At 31.3% G+C, this 20,548-nt stretch overlaps 3 protein-coding genes across 3 annotated transcripts; 2 read left to right on the forward strand and 1 right to left on the reverse strand.

Annotated features, from left to right (window-relative positions):
- Window positions 1-6,666: 6,666 nt before the first annotated feature.
- On the forward strand, window positions 6,667-10,750 carry LOC124945375. Its single transcript, XM_047485802.1, has 6 exons — window positions 6,667-7,595; window positions 7,670-7,734; window positions 7,802-7,924; window positions 8,495-9,232; window positions 9,807-10,023; window positions 10,109-10,750. Exons 1-6 carry the CDS (start codon window positions 7,301-7,303, stop codon window positions 10,552-10,554), a joined length of 1,884 nt encoding a protein of 627 aa, XP_047341758.1. The 5' UTR covers window positions 6,667-7,300; the 3' UTR covers window positions 10,555-10,750.
- Window positions 10,751-10,772: 22 nt separating this feature from the next.
- On the reverse strand, window positions 10,773-12,139 carry LOC124946232 (pectinesterase QRT1). The gene is made up of 5 exons (XM_047486799.1): window positions 11,856-12,139; window positions 11,584-11,779; window positions 11,295-11,498; window positions 10,990-11,225; window positions 10,773-10,920 (listed from the first exon to the last, which is right to left on the reverse strand). The coding sequence occupies exons 1-5, from the start codon at window positions 12,137-12,139 to the stop codon at window positions 10,773-10,775; spliced, it is 1,068 nt and encodes a 355-aa protein (XP_047342755.1).
- Window positions 12,140-15,535: 3,396 nt separating this feature from the next.
- LOC124945316 (30S ribosomal protein S10, chloroplastic) lies at window positions 15,536-16,680 on the forward strand. Its single transcript, XM_047485726.1, has 3 exons — window positions 15,536-15,830; window positions 15,912-15,971; window positions 16,205-16,680. Exons 1-3 carry the CDS (start codon window positions 15,636-15,638, stop codon window positions 16,514-16,516), a joined length of 567 nt encoding a protein of 188 aa, XP_047341682.1. The 5' UTR covers window positions 15,536-15,635; the 3' UTR covers window positions 16,517-16,680.
- Window positions 16,681-20,548: the final 3,868 nt, after the last annotated feature.

A 20,548-nucleotide genomic window follows, 5' to 3' on the forward strand; every position in this document is an offset into this window, starting at 1 on the left:
TAAATTTGAGATTAAGAATATATATATATTTTTTTAATTATTATTTTTGTTTTAAATTTTTTTTTTATTTATTTCAGATTTTAATAAACACAGTGAATCTGATATTTAAAGAACAACAAGTACATATTTAAATATCAAGTTATTTATGATTTTTAGTGTCAATTAACATATCTAAGATTGTATTTTTATATTGAATAAAATCTTATTAAATACCAAAAAAACTAACCAAGTGTTTTAATTGTTTTTTTATGGTTAGAACTATTAATAATTTTTTATTGAGATTTATTATTAAGTAAATTAAATGGGGAAATTTGACGAAATGACCCTAAAAAGGAGAGTAAATGAGCTGATGACCAGCGCATAATTTTAAATGCGCTGATGACCGCTTCATATTTTTTTGACGAAATTGTCCTTGTCGCGAGACGCAACCAGATGTCATGTGAAAAGTCCACAATTGGATTGTCAGTTGCGTCTCGCGATTTTCGATTGCGTCTCGCGAATGCATCTTGCGAATGTCGGTTGCGTCTCGCGAATGCATCTCGCGATTGTCGGTTGTGTCTCGCGAATGTCGATTGTTTCTCGCAACCGGGGGTGCGTCTCGTGATTGTGAACTTTCCACCTGGCATCCGGTTGCGTCTCGCAACCAGCGATTGCGTCTCGCGACAGGGACAATTTCATAAAAAAATATGAAATGATATGCGCTGGTTACCAGCTCATTTACCCCTATTATAAGGATCATTTCGTCAAATTTCCCAATTAAAAGTCATTACTCTCGTTTAAATTAAAGTTTATTGAAATAAATTTTGAGACAAAATTATGTACTTGTTGTTCTTTAAATATCAAGTTATTTATGATTTTTAGTGTCAATTAACATATCTATAATAATTTGTATTTTAGATCTCCTTTATTATATTATTTATGTTTAAAGAAGAAATGTTCTATTTTTTTTATTTGAGTATGTCAACGTTACATAAAATACATTATATTCACCCTAAAAATAATATTAAATTGAAATAGGACATAACATTTGAGTTGTACTACTTTTTTAAATAAAAAAATAACTATAAAATGTGTATATTTCTTTAACTAAATATTTAAAGTTCGATTTTTATTAAAAATAAAAATAAAAGTTAAACAAAACATTTATTTATAGGTTGTGCTGCTTGTTAAAATTAAAAGAAAAAATGTATATTTCTTCTTTTTTAAATAGAAAATATTGAATTTTGATAATTGTGAATTACTTTTTCTAATATTCGTCAACTTTATACCTAAATTTCAGTATTTGATAACATTTTGTTGAATATATTAATATGATGCACCACAATCGGGCCACAATCTATAAAGGGATTTCATAATTTATCAAATGTCCATATTTAGATTGATAGGATCATTATTTCATTTATCCCTTTTTTGTTTTCAGAGATTGTTAGGATATTTTCTTATTTCATTCTTTTAAAATTATTCTTCTAGATTTGTATTATAAGCTGCTTAATGTAACCAACCAAATATACTACTTAAAAAGTATATATATATATATAGTTTGATCAAGACTTAAAATCATTTTTCCTAATGTACCCTCTTCAATTGTATTCCAAATTTCAAACAAAAAATATTTAATAGTTGTGATTTTTTTCCAAAACTATTTCAAGAAATTCTAAAGTATTTATTAAATACTATTTATAGACATTTATTTTATTTTTACAACAAAATTTGAGTCAAAGTGGAATCTGAAGAGAGGGGCACTGCTTTTATAAATAGAGTACAATGATATAGAAATTCATAGAACAAATTTCCATCATATGTATTTATGTCTAGATCCGATTCAATAAAAAAAATATTTCAAAGTTTATATTTTAATGATAACATTCAAATTTTATAAACCATTCAAAATAATTTTTTTTTAATAATATTGTCGGATTTTTAGGATGGGTTTCGCCCTACTACCCAGCTCCAACCCCGATCCTTGGTTTCCATGGGTATTAGACATAATTGTACAAGCTATCATAATCTATTAACTCGCACTAAAAGTTGGACGGGCACTTAAAACACGACAAATACATTATTATAAAAATTATTTACATATTTAATGGACTTTTTATTCTTATAAAAATGGAGATGTACATGTTATTTAACAAAAAAATTAAGATTAAGATTAGTGTAATTCAGTATTAGTTGAATTTTAAAAGTTATGTTATATGCTTTATTTCAAAAAGTTCAAATTTGTATTAATATTGCTAGTTTAAATGTGATTTAAATTATAAAAAACTAATTTAAATGAAAGAAAATCAAAAGGGAAACGAAAAACATAGCGAATGAATATTGATAAAAGTTATTAATGTGCAAACGAACAAAAATAACAATAAAAGTAAAAACTCAAGTACAATTAAAATTATTTTTGCATCATATTAGTGGAGAATGAATGATGTATAACCTCTTTCAATGGAATTATGGATTGTCATTTTATTCGCATGATATTATAACTTATGTTTTTGTTTATGATTTTAATTTTCAAGTGTAATAACTTATGTATTAATTATTTATGCTAATTTTTAATTGTATGAATCGTGTTTCATTTTTTTTATATGTCAAACATATTTTAATAAAAACATATAAAATGCAATGTTTTGAAAACTCTTCGGAGATATATATATATTTTTTTTATATTTGGTCATTTGTTTGATTTTTACAAATTTGATTGAAAAGTGACAACACAATAAAATATTTATTTTAATCCAGCTCATATATCTTCTCTTTACTAGTTTATAGCTATTATAAATTTATTATTTATTATTAATTAATTATTTATTATAAATATTTTTTCATCTTTGATATTTTTTCTCTTTACTTTTTCTCTCTTAAATACATTGTTGGTAAATGACCAAAGTCAGAGAATAACCAAAACACAACTAGAAAATGTTTCCTGACAGACATTCAATAGTCCATTTTGTTTTGATCATAATTAGAGAATGACAAAAAGACAACTAGAAAAGGTTTTTGACATTCAATAGTCCACTTTGTTCTGACCACAATCAGAGAATGACAAAAAGACAACTAGAATAGATTTTCTGACATTCAATAGTCCACTTTGTTCTGACCACAATCAGAGAATGACAGAAAGACCACTAGAAAAGATTTCCTGACATTCAATAGTTCACTTTGTTCTGACCACAATCAGAGAATGACAGAAAGACAACTAGAAAAGATTTCCTGACATTTAATAGTTCACTTTGTTCTGACCACAATCAGAGAATGACAAAAAGACAACTAGAAAAGGTTTCCTGACATTCAATAGTCCACTTTGTTCTGACCACAATCAGAGAATGACAAAAAGATAACTAGAAAAGATTTCCTGACATTCAATAGTCCACTTTGTTCTCTCAGTCCAGTCTGTCAATTTGTAGAAATATAACAGTTCCAATTGGTTGCCCCTACTCTAACCAGTTTAAAAGTAGGTCAGTTCCAACTAAAAAAGCATTTAAAAGTAGGTCAGTTCCAACTAAAAAAGCATTAAGAACTGAACTAGAACTACTACCAGGTGGATTAAATTAAATTTGACTGGGAGAGCGTTCCGACACATCGATTCGCGACTGATTGGCCAGTAATGACACTTAATAGTTCATTGAGAAAGGAAAGCGCCAATCTGCGAAATCTTTGACCTCTTTCCTAACTACTTGAAGACACTTGGAAATAACATAAGGATGGACTTAGCTTAATTCATAGCCTTCCTTTCTCCTTCCATGTCAAGATGAACAATGCGACTAAGCATGCATGCTATGTCAAATATCGCGACTCCCACGGGTTTGGGCGTTCACCCATTTCATCAATTACTTATTAAATTACAGAATCCATCAAGTGAGATCTTCCGTCACGGAGTGATAATCTTACTTGCGTGGAGCAGTGGCCTTTCATGCCATATATTCTGCTTCGCTTTTATGGAAGAATGAAGGTCGATTCGATGGAGCTACTTGACCGTATATCATACAAATCATCAACAAAAAATCTTAAAATTCATCTTTTGATCTGGTTCGATTCATGGTCGAATCTGCAAACACGTTTTCCCGTGGGCCGATGCTAGTAGCGGCGAGCGAGAGCGGGTTGGAGGTTTGAAGAAAAACAAAAACAAAGCTTCGTTCTTCACCCGAAGGAAAAAGTTCTGAACACATTTTGGGCTTTTCTCTAACAGAAGCGATTGCATCATCTTGAGCTAACTTAACAAATTCAGACTCCGGAATATGAACTTGGCATCTAACTTTAGCCCTCTAATTAGATATTGTTCAGTACTTTCTCCAACATGTTGTCCAATTCGGGCCAAGAATACCTCCTCGCTTTTCGTCCATTTCTGTTTTCAAGAGAAATAACTTCTTTTTTGGGTGTTCGGTCTGGCGCACTGAAAAACTTATGCGCATCTGGCCCGAGCCCTCTAATTGGGGTCTGTCGCGCGAGCTCGTTCCTAAACCTTTCAGTCGAACCTCAATTAGGATTGATTTACAAGTTGAACTGGACACCCACAGCTCTCTCGGCTTTTCAACAGCTTAAGGCTATTCTAATGTCCACTCCGGTGTTGGCTTTGCCAAATTTCTCTTACCCAGAGACCGATGCTAGCTAGGCTAAACCTCCCCATTAAGTTCCAGAGCTTAAGCCAGTAGCCAATTTCCTTGCGAGACACAATGTCTAGGCGAGGTTTACCTAAAGCCCTAGTCGATAAGACTTTATTTTTCATAGTTGAGTGAATCCTAGGGAGGAAAATGTTTGGTCTCTTTTCTTCTCCCGGTGACATATTCAGGGTTCATGATCTCACCTTTGGCATTCAGTTAGTTAACACTACCTTCTTAGACAAATAAGTAGGGCTTTCTCTTCTTCGACTTACATATTCATGAGCATAGGTGAGACATGACAGCCTTGTGGAAGACCCTTCAGAAAGAGTAAGAATTTGCTTTTTAGTCGAGGATTCGAGTTCTCCGAAAGGCAGTGATGACCTTATAAAGAATATGTTTAGATAATGAAAATCTAATTCTAGGTTATGTTTCAGGAAAGATCCGACGTAGTTTAATCCGGATATTACCGGAAAATAGAGTCAAAATTGAAGTAAGTCATTATGATTCAACTCGAGAGCGTATAATTTACCGACTACGAATTTAGATAAAAAGATGTTTAGATTTGTAATAGTGATATTCATTGTTTTACCATAAATCATAGGCACGTGACTATCTTCAACTAGGAATAAATGCTATTTTTTTAAAAAATCCAATAAAAATCGATACAGTTCACGACCGTGGTTTTGAGCATCAAAAGGAAAGAGTTCAACAAGGATTACTAGATGAATAAAAAGGGCGAAGTCATTAAGCTGAAGGAAGGACGCTCAACCTTTATTTCAAACTAAAGCAAGTAATCGCGGAACAACATGCCGCGGTGAATATGTACTCGGGCCCTATACACATTGCTCGACCAACCAACCAGGGTTTCGCCTGATGACTCGCCCCATTTGGAACCAACTAGACTGGAGCTGATCCGAGAGCTGTAAACAACCACAATCATCGGGGAGAATGGCCGCCCTGCTTAGAACCAACCAGACTGGAACTGCAAACGGACACATGCACTGTGGAAGTAAAAGAGAAATGCATCACGTAGAAGAGAATGACTGCCCTGTTTGAAACTAACCGGACTGGAGCTGCAAAAGGCTACAGTCATCGGGGGGAGAGAAAAAGAAACGCATCAAATAAAATATAACCTTTCGAACTGAAAATTTTCGGTTAAGATTTTTCGTCAAATTGTCTGGTCAAATCGAATTTCGACTGTATTGAAGTTAAATAACTGTTTCATGGTCGAACCACCGTCCAACTACACGTATTTTAAAACTATGATAAAATGTCAGTTTATAATATAGAAACACAAAACAAAAACCAATTAAAAATAATTTTCTTTTTTCAACTGAAGATAAAAATAGGTGATTAAACAAATTTTTAATTGGATTCTGACTAGTAATATGTAAATACACTTTAACCAAAAATTAATAGTAAAAAATAAAAATAAAAATAAAAATAGATATAAATTTATATAATGTAGAAAAACAATAAATTATTAATAGGAGACTAATAAATTAAAAAAGATTCCAATTCTAATGAAAAATGAGATTATAACAATTTATTTTCTTGACATTAATCTCTTCTCCAATTAGTTGAGATATTTGCACATCTACCAAATTCCATATATTTTTATTATACATTATATAAGTTTTTTGAATAAGTGATTCAATTTAAATCTCATTTAAACAAAATGATGAAATAAAATGTATCTATAAATAATCAAACAAGATAAAAAACATTGTCTTACAAAGATGAGTTGGTGAAACAAATTCTCAAGAAACAAAATTAAACATGAATTCAAACAAAAATGAAAATAAATATGTTTCAAAAAGATGAACTAGATAGTTAAACAAATTCCCATATAACAATCAAAATTGAAAAAGGGTATTACAAAACATGATTGCATAACAAAATTATGATATCATAATAATTTATTCATATACATAGAAGGAGAATTAATTGTTTTTTTAAAATTTTCTAAAATAATTGTGAAAATTGTTGAATGTCACAATCAAGTTGAAAAAAATTCTATCTCATTTATGAGTCCTAGCCGCAGCCCCAACCCTCGCGGAGTCTCTTATCTTTCCTTCTTGATTTCTTCCCCAATATAAATGATTTTCTCCTTCTTCTTCTTCTTTCTTCTCCTCCTCCTCCTTTACGCTTCTTCCCACCGACCCTTTTGATTGTCTTCTCCATCTCTACTACAATGGGGGGAGTCGTCAAGTTCTGAGCTTTTCGTCTCTCCCTTCTTTTCATGTCTTCTTTCAACTACCCATCTTCCTTTCATCCACACAATCATCTCATTCCTACTACGCAGACTAAAGCTCCCTTCTTTCTAATTTGTATCTTTGTTCAAATCTAACAATCTGCCGCAAGTTGCAGGTTTTTCAACTTGCAGGTCTTCTCTCTTTCAACTTCTTTCTTTGCGGCCAAAATCAAAGGGCCAAGGGATTTTGATGGGTGCATAGTTTTATTCTTGACAGATCTCGTCGATTTCACTTGCTTTTCTTCGTAATTGTTTGTTATAGTTGTGTAAACAGGGTATAATTTTTGGGTTTTTTTGTTTACGAGTTCTTCTTGACGTAGAATATCATAAAGATTGTATCTTTTACGCAACTAATCAGATTTGAGTTTCCACCCAGCTGCCAGTTTTACTTGGTACTATCTCCATCTGTGTAAATTAGGGTTTTCTTAGATTCTAACTAGACCAGTTTAAAATGGGTGCAAATGGACACTCTTTTGTGGAGTGGAAAGAACAGTTTGTTTCTAAGGAAAGGGGTAACCGTATTGTTCATTATTATCTAAAGGATAGTACAGGTGAATCAGTCCTCTCTGTTGTGGGCACTGAAAGGAGTGTTAGGCATATGTTTTATGTTGTATCTGATGAATTCTTGGAGTTTTATGGAGCCGAAACTTCAGTTCATGCTGGTTTTAGATGGAGATCTAGAAGAGAGGTTGTGAATTGGCTCACTTCCATGTTATCTAAGAAGCATCGACAAAAGGATCAATCAAGTATGTTTTGTTTTGATTTGATTTGATTGATCATAGTTTCAATAGACTCTGATACAATGGTTTTGAAATTGTAGAATCACCGAAGGATGAACCTAAAAAGGTTATTGATCGTCAATCTCCCGCCATACCATATTACAAGGTAGTATGATTTACTTTTGTCACACTTTTTCAAAAAAGATTTACTAATTCATGTTGGTTTTTCTTAGGGTCGTCTTGGAAGGAACTTGAAAGGGCATGCTTTGGACATTGTTTGGTCGGGAGTTGCGTGGACATGTGGAAAACAACTCAAGCATTACCCAACTTTTTTTCGAAATGGAATTACCATAGGGGTAAGTGTTATGTATATTACTTCTTTGTTGCTTATTTAAGCTAGGAAGTGGAATGAACATGTAACATTAGTTAAGCATGTTTGGACGAGAGTAGTTAGTAATAGGATGCTTGATCCTCATGAGGTTGAATAAGGTTTATGATGAGATGATTTAGGGTTATCTCGGGTTGTTTTGCGAAACCCATCTTCTCTATTTTGTTTTCTCATTTTGCCCCTTTCCATCTTAAACACTTATAATGAAGTTGAAGTGTAATTGGGTAATTGAATGTTTATTATTCCTAAACATAACCATCTCTAGAGTTATGTTGAGATGGTTTAGGCAAATGGTATCGAAAAGGCTTTACACAATTCTCGAATATTTCATCCTTAATTCGAGTTTTGAGAACCCCTAGGGTAGTTCGTTTAACAGAACAAGTGTTTCATGTTCGATTCCCACTAAGAATGTCCTAAATTGAAGAGGGGGCCATGAATGTGGGGGTCGTGTTAGTTTTCTAAATTGAAAAAAGTAAATATAAAAATAAAAATTGAGTTGTCAGAATCGTTCCACTTGTTTACTAACCCTTAAATGCAGGTAAACTCTTTTGTCTTTGTGATGGCAGAAGAAGAAAGTCAATATCTTGCTTACATCGAAGACATGTATGAAGATAAAAAAGGACAAAAAAAAGTTAAAGTAAGATGGTTTCATCATAACCAAGAAGTCAAAGGAGTAGTTTCTCTACGTGGCTCCCACCCGAAAGAAGTTTTCATCACTCCTTACGCTCAAGTAATAAGCGCTGAATGCGTTGACGGACATGCAGTGGTCCTAACTCGCGAGCATTACGAGAAATGCCTAGCAGTTATTCCCCATTCCTTATTAGCCAGAGCTCATCTTTGCTATCGACAATTCAAGAGCAATCGAGTTAAGCCATTTAAGCTGAGTAAATTGCCCGGTTACTTCGATCAACAGATATTCTCTTGCTTCTCTCCCGATTACTTTGAAGAGGAGGAGTTGAGCCCGGAAGAGAATTTGAAATCGGGAGGTAAGAAAACGCGAAATTCCAGAGGAGTTCAGATGTTGAAATGCGGGCAGGATGGAAATGGAGAAACGAAGGTTAATGGTTTTAGTAGGAAAGTGGTTGTAGTGGCAAACAAGAACATTGAATCTTGTGTTTTTAAGATTGGTGATAAGATAGAGCTACTATGCCAAGATAGTGGTATTCGAGGGTGCTGGTTTAGATGTACTATATTAGAAGTTAATCGGAAGATGATTAAGGTTCAGTATGATGACCTAGAAGATGATGATGAAGAAGACGACTCTGGAAATGTTGAGGTACGACGATTTCCCCCAAATTTAACACATTTACTTAATACTATGTTTATTCGATCTTGGGTTATTTGAATAACTAATAGATTATTTCAAAAATATCTTGTTAGGTGTAGGTTATTGAAAGTTTAGATTTGAGTAATAAATATTAGGAATGTGGCTGAAATTATGTCAATTGATGAGGGGATTGAGGATGCCAAATTGGGTTATTTTACCCTTGCTTCCACACAGAAGGCGGATATTTCTATGTTTAGGTTCATTTGGGATATTTTATAAAAATTTAAGTGAAAACTCTTCACACTTAACCTGTTTTGAAACTTTGGTTAGTTTGGAATTAGGTTAACTTAACTTAGTTAGAAATCTGTAGCTCAAATGGTAAGAGTTTTGTCTAAAAGATTAAAGTCTGAGTTCGATTCCCACCCCAAACCGAGATGTTTAGCAACAGATATCAGGTTTACGGGTGCTTATCATCTTGACTATTTTCAGAACTAAATTGAAGTAGGCTAGATCCTGAAAATGTTTCTAAATGGGCACTTAGTGTGTTTTGAGTCATGGTATCTTTGTTTCTTACAATATCCAGGAATGGGTCCCGGCTTATAGAGTAGCGAAGCCAGATAAACTTGGAATCAGATATCCTGGGAGATCAACAATCAGGCCTCCCCCTCCTCACAGAAAAACCGACCTTACTTTCGATATTGGATCAATGGTTGATGCTTGGTGGAGCGACGGCTGGTGGGAAGGAATCGTGACCGCACTTGATAATTCCAACCTCGATTCTCTGCAGATTTGCATTCCTAGTATGCCTCTCTCTTTTGAAAATCTTAAAACAGTTATCTTTCCCTTTTCTTTCCTAATTTTTAAAATTTGGGTGATTGATTTTAGGTGAAAACAAGTTTATTATAGTCGAGAGAAAGGATCTTAGAATCTCGAAAGATTGGAATGGTGATAGTTGGGTTGATGTCAAGACCAAACCTAGATTGGTGGCTGCCTTATCTTCAGCCACTGAAATCGAGGATGAAATGTCGCTAATTTCACTTATTGTTAAGGCTTGCGAATCTTCCGATGATATTCAAGTCGGTTCAGAGGAGAAACAACGCTCTTTGGGAGATGAAGATGATACTAGTAATGTTTCTGAAAAAGGAGATGCAGAAAATACCCATTCTAATAATAGCAGCACAGATGATAATGACGATGACGACGAGGATGAAGAAGAAGACGATGTTGATAATAATAATAATAATAACAACATTGACGACAGCGATAATAACGACAACAAGGATGAGCAGCCCAAAGTTTCTGAATTGGAGTCTATGGAAATCGACAATTGAAACAACAAAATTTATCGGTATTTGTTTCGGATCTAATGTAAATAATCTTACGTTGGATCGGATTGTATTGAAGGCTATAACCCTAGTATAGGGTTGTGTAATTTTTACTGTAAAACTGTAATTTTTTTATTTAGCATACAGGATTGCTGGATATTATATGATTTGAACTTTTTAATGTAAGATTTGATCTCCAAAATTCTCTGGTTTTTGTATTTTGTTTACAGTCTAAGCCATTGATCTCCTTCGATGAAATTAGTATCGAGAAATGGTCTCGCATCGTCGTAGCTTAAAGATCTCGACCATGAAACCCGGTTCTGCCTGTCAGCTCCTATCCCTCGACATTGATACTCTCCAAACACTACAGTCCTGCAAACACGATGAAAATTCGAAATGAGAATCCAAAAAAATCGACTAAAACTCTTTGTGTTTTCGTACTTTTGCCTTGACGGGTCGTTCCAATCGCTCCAACCCAAGGGGTTAACAATGCTGTCGATTTCGCAATATGAGAAGATTACTCTTGAATAGCTTCCCCAAGCTCTTCCTAAGTAGATTGTTCCACTTCCATAGATTCTGCAATTGAGAAACGAAAAACCTGTGTTTTCGTATGGCGAATCCCTGTGATGAGCCGCGATCGCTCCGTATCTCTTTGCTGTCGATCGAATTACACAATCCTGAAACGCGTCACACCATAATTTAAGTTCGATTCTCACTCAGAACACCGTAACAAACAAATGTTAAACCTGATAGAGCGAAGTTGCTCGGCCGAAGATGAAATCAACAGCACCTTGAATGTAAGATTGATAGAAATAATGGGAGCCAGTATCATCAAGAAGAGTATCTTGAGTACCTAAAACCCTAACTCTATAGAACATTGCCTTATCTCCAGCTATTCGTAATGCAACTCCTTGCATACCGTATTCACCTGGAACCGCCACGACTGAATTCTGCAACAAATTTAGTTTTTCAAAATCCAATAAATCATCAATTACGAACAGTTACTGATAATGATCATGATCATGATCATGATACCTCAAAGGTGATGGCGGTTGCGCAGAAGTAATCAGATTCTACTGTTACCGATGCTGATCTATACGTTCCAAGTTCATCTCCATTCTCATCTCTATCAGAAGCTTTATCGCTCCAAGTAATGATCGTCTCCTCCGATCGATCCTCTTCTCCAATAAGCGATATTAACGGTTTGTTCGCCGGAATATATACTTTCTCCCTACAAACATCATCATGAATAATCGATAGATCTATCTATCTATCTATATGTAGAACATTAAACGTAAATTAAGTACCTGTAAATTCCAGGTAGAATATAAATCTTAACTCTCATTGAATTATCATCATCAACCATATCAACAGCGGATTGAACAGTAAGAGCATCTCCTCCTCCACTTGGATCAACAACGATGATTCGACTCCGATTACTACTTCCTTCAACTTTCAACTCCAATCCTTCGTCACTCTGAGTAGTATCCACCTTCATATCATCCCATGTGATGATAAATTCTCCAGCGCAACACAATATGAGTAGAAATCCGAGTAAACAAGCTCCGAAAATTCCAAATCCCATCGCCATTGATGATGGTGAAAATGGAGAAGAAGTAATGGCAATAAATAAGGTGAAATTGAAACTGTATAAAGAAACATTAAAGAAGAAAGAAGATTAATAAACTGATCATCTTCAAGTAATGGAGAAGACGATTAAATTAAGTGGGAGAGAGAGAGAGAGAGAGTAATTAAAGGTGGTTTGTTGAGTAGTAGTTATACAAGTCCAAGAGCTTACACACCTAGATATGCGTGTAACTGTGTGTTTATATATATATATATGTATGTATTATAACGGTTATACCACAGAGCTTATATTCTCTCTCTTCTTCTTCTTCTTCATCTTCTTCATGTAACTGCTCTCTCGTGAATCTCTTTTTTAAGCTTTAATGGCGATTGTATCTTCTTTCACATGATCATAAAATCACACAGGCGCCAAAACGTGTACAATAGAAGGAGATTTTATTTATTCAAATAAATTTTAAATTATTTGTATAAATAAATTGAGAGATTTTATTTTAGTTTAAATGTAAATTTGATTTTTAATATTAACCCATAAAACAAAAATTAACATTGCATTTTTATAAAATGACTATTTTTTTTTTGTGTGTATAATTAATTATATAAAGTGAAGAATGTATGCATGGTTCATTTGAAATTATATTCTAACTGTGTTGTTACTTGTGTGTTAATAAGTATTTAAGATCAATTTTATCTTATTTTTATATGTTCCAAGTTTATAATAAAAAAGTTAAGATGTATTGAAATTAATCAGGATAACAAAATTTGTAATCCTAATACATTTTTTTTTGAATTAAAGAGAAATAATATGACACCCTTTAATCATGACTAGGGGTGAGCAAATGAGTAAAATCAATCCGTTTTGTCTGATCCGTATTAAATTCAAACTAAATTTATCCAATCCGTAATTCAAATCATTTTATTAATTAATACGAATCGGATACGGATTGGATTGAAAATGAGTTGGATAATCAAACTAAAAAAATATTTATATATATCAACTCGAAATTAGTTAACAATTTTTTTTTTTTAAATTTGAATTTTTTATTATTATTAAATTTGAATCTGAAAAAAATAATAAAAAAATAAAAACTAAAATATCAGTGTCAAAGTGATGATAAATAAAATATATATTATATTGAGAGAAATTTAATTTAAAGAAAAATAAATTAAAAAATAATTTTTTATTTAGATAGTTTGGATAATTCTAATCCAATCCGATTTAATTTAATCCGAACTCAATCTGATCCGATCTCAATCCAATCCGAAATATCCAATCCGAATTAGTATTTATGATTCGGATTGGATTGAATTTCGAATTAATCCACTCAATGCTCACGAATGGTTTCCCAAAGTAACCTTGTTTGACGTTCACTTTCCCAAACTAACCTAGTTTGTTCATTCATTCCCAAACTAACCTAATTTACTATTCAAACTCAATTTATTTATTTATTTATTCTTTTTATATTTAAAATTCATTAGATATAAACTAAATTATTTATATTTGGATATATAATTTAAATTATTATTTATATAAATTAAATTATTTATATTTTGATATATATTTTAAATTATTATTTTTATAAATTAGATTATTTATATTTTGATATATAATTTAAATTTAATTATTTTTTATAAATTTAATTATTTATATTTTAATATATATATATATATATTTACATTTCAATTATTATTTATATATATAATAAATATTCCCGTATTCTAATTTAAAATATAGTGTAATAAATATTAATTAATTCTAATAAATAATTGATAAATACTAATAAATTTAAAATATTTTAACTATAATAATATAATAATTATATATTCATAAAAACATTTTTAAATTTATCAATTATTTATTAAATATAATAACATTTTTAATTAATATTTTAACCCTAGAAATATAGTAATCTTGTTATTATATTTAATAAATAATTGATAAATTTAAAAACGCGAATATTTAATTATTATATTGGTATGGTTAAAATATTTTAAATTTATTAGTATTCATCAATTATTTATTAGAATTAATTAATATTTATTACACTATATAAATAATAACTGAAATGTAAATATATATATTTATATTAAAATATAAATAATCAAATTTATAAAAAATAATTATATTTAAATTATATATCAAAATATAAATAATCTAATTTATAAAAATAATAATTTAAAATATAAATAATTTAGATTATATAAATAATAATTTAAAAAATATATTAAAATATAAACTTTATATATAATAAATTTTAAATGTAAAAAAAATTAAAAAATAAATAAAACTGAGTTTGAATAGTAAACTATATTAATTTGGGAATAATTGAACAAACTAGGTTAGTTTGGGAAAGTAAACGCCAAATAAGGTTACTTTGGGAAACCTTTCGAATGCTCACCCTTAACCATGACTATTGCAATATTCATATGTATTATGTATTATAGAACATTTTGAATTTAAGCATAATTAATATTAGGCTAGATCAATTCATTGCTTTAACTATTTATTTACCTTTTTTTTCCGATCTTCTATAGGGGATGAGAATAATAAAGTTTCTCTACTATTTTTTTTTTCTTTTACTTTGGCCAATATGAGTGTATTGTGTGCCGTGGTGGGATAAAAATCTGCGAAAACAGGAAATCACATATGTCAATTTACATTACGAATGTTGTTCTACCTAACTTGTAGGATATCATGGTCTTGGAGGAATAAAAATCCAATGGAGATGAAGAAAGACCCATAAGCACTTTGTCGTCGCGGGCCAAGATGCAAGAGCGGTACTATGAATATACTTTTCGCAGTTGAAAAGAAAGTAATAAAACATCTCGTTTGTAGAAGATAGAGGAATTCACTTTCTGTTTATATCATATTCACTACAAAGTAAAAATAAAATTATATAAATTAATACTTTTATATAATATATATTTTAATATATTAAAAATTCATATTATTATAAATTTATAACTTATATAAAATATGAAGAATAAATAAACATATTAATAATATTATATATTTAATTTTATTTAATAGAGATTGAAAATGAAGTCGAGATATAGTTAATTTGAAGACATAAATATCACTCTCGTTCTATTTCCGATCAATTATCAATTTAACTAAGAAAAAATTATCGAAATGTTACCATTCATTTGAGAAATAATATGTGGAATATAAATGATCTACTTAATTATTAATGACTTATTTTGATATGCATTTTCTATTTTTATCAAAACTTTGAAACTAAAACATTAATCATGTTTGATTTACCCAAAAAAAAAATATATAATAATTTTAATTTTAACTACCTTTTAATAGAATAATAATAAAAAATCAATTTTCAAATAAGTTCCCTATTAAAAAAGAAGTAAAAAATAAAATTACCTTTCAAACTAACAAGTTATAAGAACATAAAGAAGAAAAAAGGGCTCCACATTTGGGTCTACTATACAGCCGACTGAATAAGGATAAGGCTGAAGAAGAAACCAGAGAGAAGAGAAGAGAATTCATGGCGATTTCATTATCTTCTTCATTTCCATTGACGAATTTGGCCGCCACATCTAAAACGCCGAAGATTTCTACTGTTTCTTGGCCTACCAGCGTCTTATCCTTGAAAGCCCCCAAAACCATTCGACATTCTTCCTCTACACATAGGGTTTCTGCTGCTCCAGAGGCGCTAGATTCACAAGAAATCTTACTTGAGGTATTCTATATCTTCCAATTCATTAATTCATTAAACCCTTACTTGCTTTCATAATCTGAGTTAAAATCTTTCGTCTTTTAGACTGAAAATCCCGAGATTCCTGGTTCTACATCAATCGTATTCGACGCGGATGCTGACAAGGTAGTTTTTTTTTCAAACCTAACACTCTTTCTGATAGAAATGAGTTTCCTTTAGCTCTTAAATTATTGGGTTTGTTCTTTCACCTGTAGTTGTAACATCAAATTATTGGGTTTGTTCTTGCATTGTGCATCTATCTTTATATAGCTGAAACAAATCAAAACTGTCTTCTTTTGAAGATATGATATGATATGAAATCCTTGGTTAAGTGTATTACATTTCATGCTTACTTACAGATGGCACCAAAGCAGAAGATTAGGATAAAATTGAGGTCATATTGGGTACCTTTGATAGAGGATTCTTGCAAACAGATAATGGATGCTGCTAGAAACACAAATGCAAAAACTATGGGTCCAGTTCCATTGCCAACCAAGAAAAGGATATATTGTGTTCTTAAATCCCCCCATGTGCATAAAGATGCCCGTTTTCATTTTGAGATAAGGACTCATCAGCGACTCATTGACATCTTGTATCCTACTGCTCAAACCATAGATTCCTTGATGCAGCTCGATCTTCCTGCTGGTGTTGATGTCGAAGTGAAGCTCTAAGCTCTGAGAGAAGAGTTTTCAGTGCTGGGTATTTATTTTTACTTGAGATTTTAATCAAATGACATTATTGTACACAAGAATCTTGTAGTTTCTTCTATCCAATGAGTACGGGGAATTGTCTATTTTGAATACTAACTAATCGTAAGGTAATTGTCTTGCCTCTATTTTGTTTCGCTATATTGTTATTGGCCTTAATTGGAAGCGTCCCGATCAAGGTATAGGCTTCGTAATTGGCCTTAATTGGAAGCATCACGATCAAAGTATAGGCTTCGTAATTGGCTTTAATTGGGAGAAGCATCGCAATTAAGGTATAGGCTTCTCTATCGATCTTTAATCCTTCTTTGAATCTGCTATTAGAATGTCTTGACTAAGAGAATAAATGTATTAGTTCGATTCCTACCTAAAGAGTCCTAAGTTTGTGGGTCTGGGGTTAGACCTTACCTTCTTTCTTGAAATGTTTAAATCTTACATCTTTTTTCAAATGCGGTTTCAAATTTTTTGTCAAGATTTAGGGACATTCTAGATTTATTTATATTTTCATCACATTCAAAACATAAAACATTTGGCAACAAATAACTCTTCAAATAGATTAAGATCTATTGGGCAAATCTCCTTTGGCAATATTGTATCTCCAAATTTTTAATTCGACATCTCAAGATTTGGAGAAAGGAAGAAGAATGGAAGAGAAGCTTGTTGCGTGGAGATAGACTTTTAATTTTTTTTATTATTTCACAATCTCTTATAAATTTCTTTTGTCAAGTGTCATATATTTTAAAAAAAAAATGCCACATAAAAAAAATAAACTTCCATTTAGTAAAAAGTCTTAATTGGCCAGAAGTTGGATAATTTGAGCTAGATATGAATCACATCAAAATCAAAGTCCCATAGGATAAAAACAACCACTATATAATAAAAACAACCACTATATAATAAAAACAACCAAAGTTTGAGACAAAATGGTAATTACATCATTTTTAATATTAATCATTTTAATTTTTTAAATATTTTTTATAAATTAGTAATAATATATACTCACTATTTAATTTTATATTTATAAAATTAATAAGTTTTATTTAAAATAATTATAAATTTTATTTGAATTTAATTTTAAATATTAATAAATGACTTAAATTAAAAATAATTTATTCTAAAATAATTTGTATGAATATGGTTTCTATCAATTTTATATTATTTTTTTTACTTTTGCTAGTAAATTATTTTTTTTATTGTCTAATTTTTAATTTATTCATTATCAAAATTTAAAATTAAAATTATTAATCATTTTTAACCATTATAAAATTTAAAAAATATATAATACTATTATTTTTTTTATTCTTGGTGATACTTTTAAGTTTGAAAACTTACTCATATATTTCTGATTTTGTTTTCTTATATTTTTTTTTATTTGAGTATTTAACAAATTATAATTAATTATTTAAAAAAATATTATATTATATTAAATATAAAATATAAATAAAACATGTCTATTTATTTTTGTTAAAAATAATATATTTTAGAGTTTTATATTTCTTTTTAGAATTTTTAAATAAAAATAATTAATATAAATATAATAAGTAAATAAAGAAATGAATAAAAATGTCCTTTGTTCAAAATAATATTTGTTGGTGTTTTATATTTTAGTGCAATTCTTGGGTAGTCTTGATTTGGTGGACAAACAGTGTTACATTTTCTTGGGTAGTTATTGTGCTATCATGAATATGGGGTTTAGATCTTCTACTACAAAATTTTGTAACATTCTCTGTTTAAGTTAATCAAGATCTCTGTTTTCTTATTTTCTTATTCGTATAATCCTCATACCCTTTCTTTTCCTTTCTTTAATGTTAGAATCTCAACCCAAAATCTCCATCTTATTTTGATTCTCATTCTCTCCTGCATCTTTGGTAAGTTTACTCGTCTGCAGCAAGCAAGCAAGCAACCAAATGAGGTAATTTCAACATCCTTTTTCTTGATTCTCATCCTTTACTTGAAGTAGGATTCTTGATTTTATGTTGATTGTGCAGACTGATCCATCCACAAAAGGATTCAATGTCTGGACATCAAACTCCCTTTAATCTTCAAGAAAATCTCCAAGCACAGATCGAAAAACTGGAAATCAAATATGGGGACTGGCGTTTGTATTATGAAATGACTGCCAAAGAGAAACTCCCAAAAGATTTCATATTGCCTGAAATGGAGAAGTTTGATGGAACTGGCGACCCCATTAGACATTTAAAATTGTTTAAGCATACAATGGCCATTAATCAGATTGGTGAAGATGTAATGATCACTCTGTTCCCACTGTATTTGACAGAGTCGGCCCAGGCTTGGTTCTATTCCCAAAAGTTTTATCAGGGCAATGTTAAAACATTTACCACTTTTCAATCAATTGCTGACTCTTTCCTTAAGGAATACAGTCTCAATATGGCTGCTGATATCATCGACCTCCGTTTGCTGAAAATAATGAAATATAAAACGATTACCGAGATTGCGGATAGGTGGAGGTTGCAAATGTTGTTGGTGGGGGACATTCCTGATGTGAAGAACCCGATAATTATGTTGTACAAGAGTTTGCAGATGAAGTATAGCATTGTGGATTTCGTTCTATGTGAGAGTTTTGAACTGATGATTGAAGCTGGTAAGAATCTGGAACGTAGGATAGAAAAGGTAGAAGAAGAGACAGGTAACTCCAATGGTGAGTACTCCTCCGAAAAAGATGATGAGCCAAGTAATGTCAATGGTGTGAAGATGTAGATGAAGATATATGAAGATGGTGATGATAGAGAAAGATAAAAGGTAGACAGAAGATATATTTTTAGTAGTAAATAACTTTGACTTTTTTCTATAATGAGTAGCCTTCATTGTTAATTTCATATGATATTTGATATACCCAAATAAAGTAACGTTGATAGATTGATGATTTGTTTGAGAAAAAAATTAATTTTTGTGGTTAATTTTTATTGTTGACACCGATGATGAGTTTTGTTGTTTAACAATCTTCTGCAAGCGAAACGGGGTAACATAGACTGTGAGTTTGTCACAAAAAATGCAACGCATTTGGATGAAAGACTTTTAGTAAGGATATTTGCAATCTGATCACGGGTTGAGATGTGTTGAATGATAAGTGTCTTACGAGCAACACGTTCACGAACAAAATGAAAATCAATCTCAATGTTTTGGTACGAGCATTAAAGACAGGGTTGACAACGAAAAATGCAGCAACAATATTGTCACACCATAGAATAGGAGGACGATTCAGAGTGACGTGAAGCTCGCCTAGAAGAGATTGGAGCCAACAAAGTTCAGCAGTAACATGCACAAGGACACAATATTCAGACTTTGTACTAGAACGAGCAACAACTTGTTACTTTTTGGAATTTCAGAAAATGAGATTGTCTTCAAAAATATACAATAGCCAGTGATGGATCGACGATCATCAAAACATCCGACCCAATCAACATCAAAGTATGCTGTAAGAGAAAGTTGTGACGATGATCAAATTTGTAATCCATGATATGGTGTATGCCAAAGATAACGTAATATTCGTTTGACAGCTGCCCAATAAGTAGTAGTGGAAGAGTGAATAAACTGACACACTCAATTAACTGCAAATGCGAGCTAATGACGTGTGAGAGTAAGATATTGAAGAGCGCCAACAATACTTCGGTAGAGAAGTGTGTCACTCAAGGGTTCACCATTATGTTTGGAAAAGAAAACCCAGTTGCAACAAGAGTGTGAAGTGACTTTGCATCCATCATATTAGCTTTCTTAGGATTGTGAAAATATAGTTAACTTGACTAAGAAACAAACCGGTAGGAGTTCGAGTAACTTCAACTCTAAAAAGTAATGAATATCACCAATGTCTTTAATAGGAAATAGTTTACACAATTTAGATATCGAAGACATAATATGGGGAGAAGAGTTTCACGTAAATATAATAACATCCACATAAACTAGTAGATAAGCCGAAATATCGCCTCTATGATAGAGAAAGAGCGATGTATCATATTTTTGATTCAATAAAGTCAATGGATA

This window comes from Impatiens glandulifera, chromosome 7 (assembly GCF_907164915.1).
Source record: "Impatiens glandulifera chromosome 7, dImpGla2.1, whole genome shotgun sequence".
Classification (NCBI taxonomy): Eukaryota; Viridiplantae; Streptophyta; class Magnoliopsida; order Ericales; family Balsaminaceae; genus Impatiens; species Impatiens glandulifera.

Coding starts and splice junctions, on each gene's coding strand:
- LOC124945375 (XM_047485802.1), top strand. CDS start 7,301: ATGGGTGCAAATGGACACTCTTTTGTGGAGTGGAAAGAACAGTTTGTT. Junction 7,596..7,669: donor TCGACAAAAGGATCAATCAA/GTATGTTTTGTT, acceptor TTGAAATTGTAG/AATCACCGAAGGATGAACCT. Junction 7,925..8,494: donor GAAATGGAATTACCATAGGG/GTAAGTGTTATG, acceptor CCTTAAATGCAG/GTAAACTCTTTTGTCTTTGT.
- LOC124946232 (XM_047486799.1), bottom strand. CDS start 12,139: ATGGCGATGGGATTTGGAATTTTCGGAGCTTGTTTACTCGGATTTCTA. Junction 11,780..11,855: donor ATTCTACCTGGAATTTACAG/GTACTTAATTTA, acceptor TGATGTTTGTAG/GGAGAAAGTATATATTCCGG. Junction 11,499..11,583: donor CAACCGCCATCACCTTTGAG/GTATCATGATCA, acceptor AATTTGTTGCAG/AATTCAGTCGTGGCGGTTCC.
- LOC124945316 (XM_047485726.1), top strand. CDS start 15,636: ATGGCGATTTCATTATCTTCTTCATTTCCATTGACGAATTTGGCCGCC. Junction 15,831..15,911: donor CACAAGAAATCTTACTTGAG/GTATTCTATATC, acceptor TTCGTCTTTTAG/ACTGAAAATCCCGAGATTCC. Junction 15,972..16,204: donor TCGACGCGGATGCTGACAAG/GTAGTTTTTTTT, acceptor GCTTACTTACAG/ATGGCACCAAAGCAGAAGAT.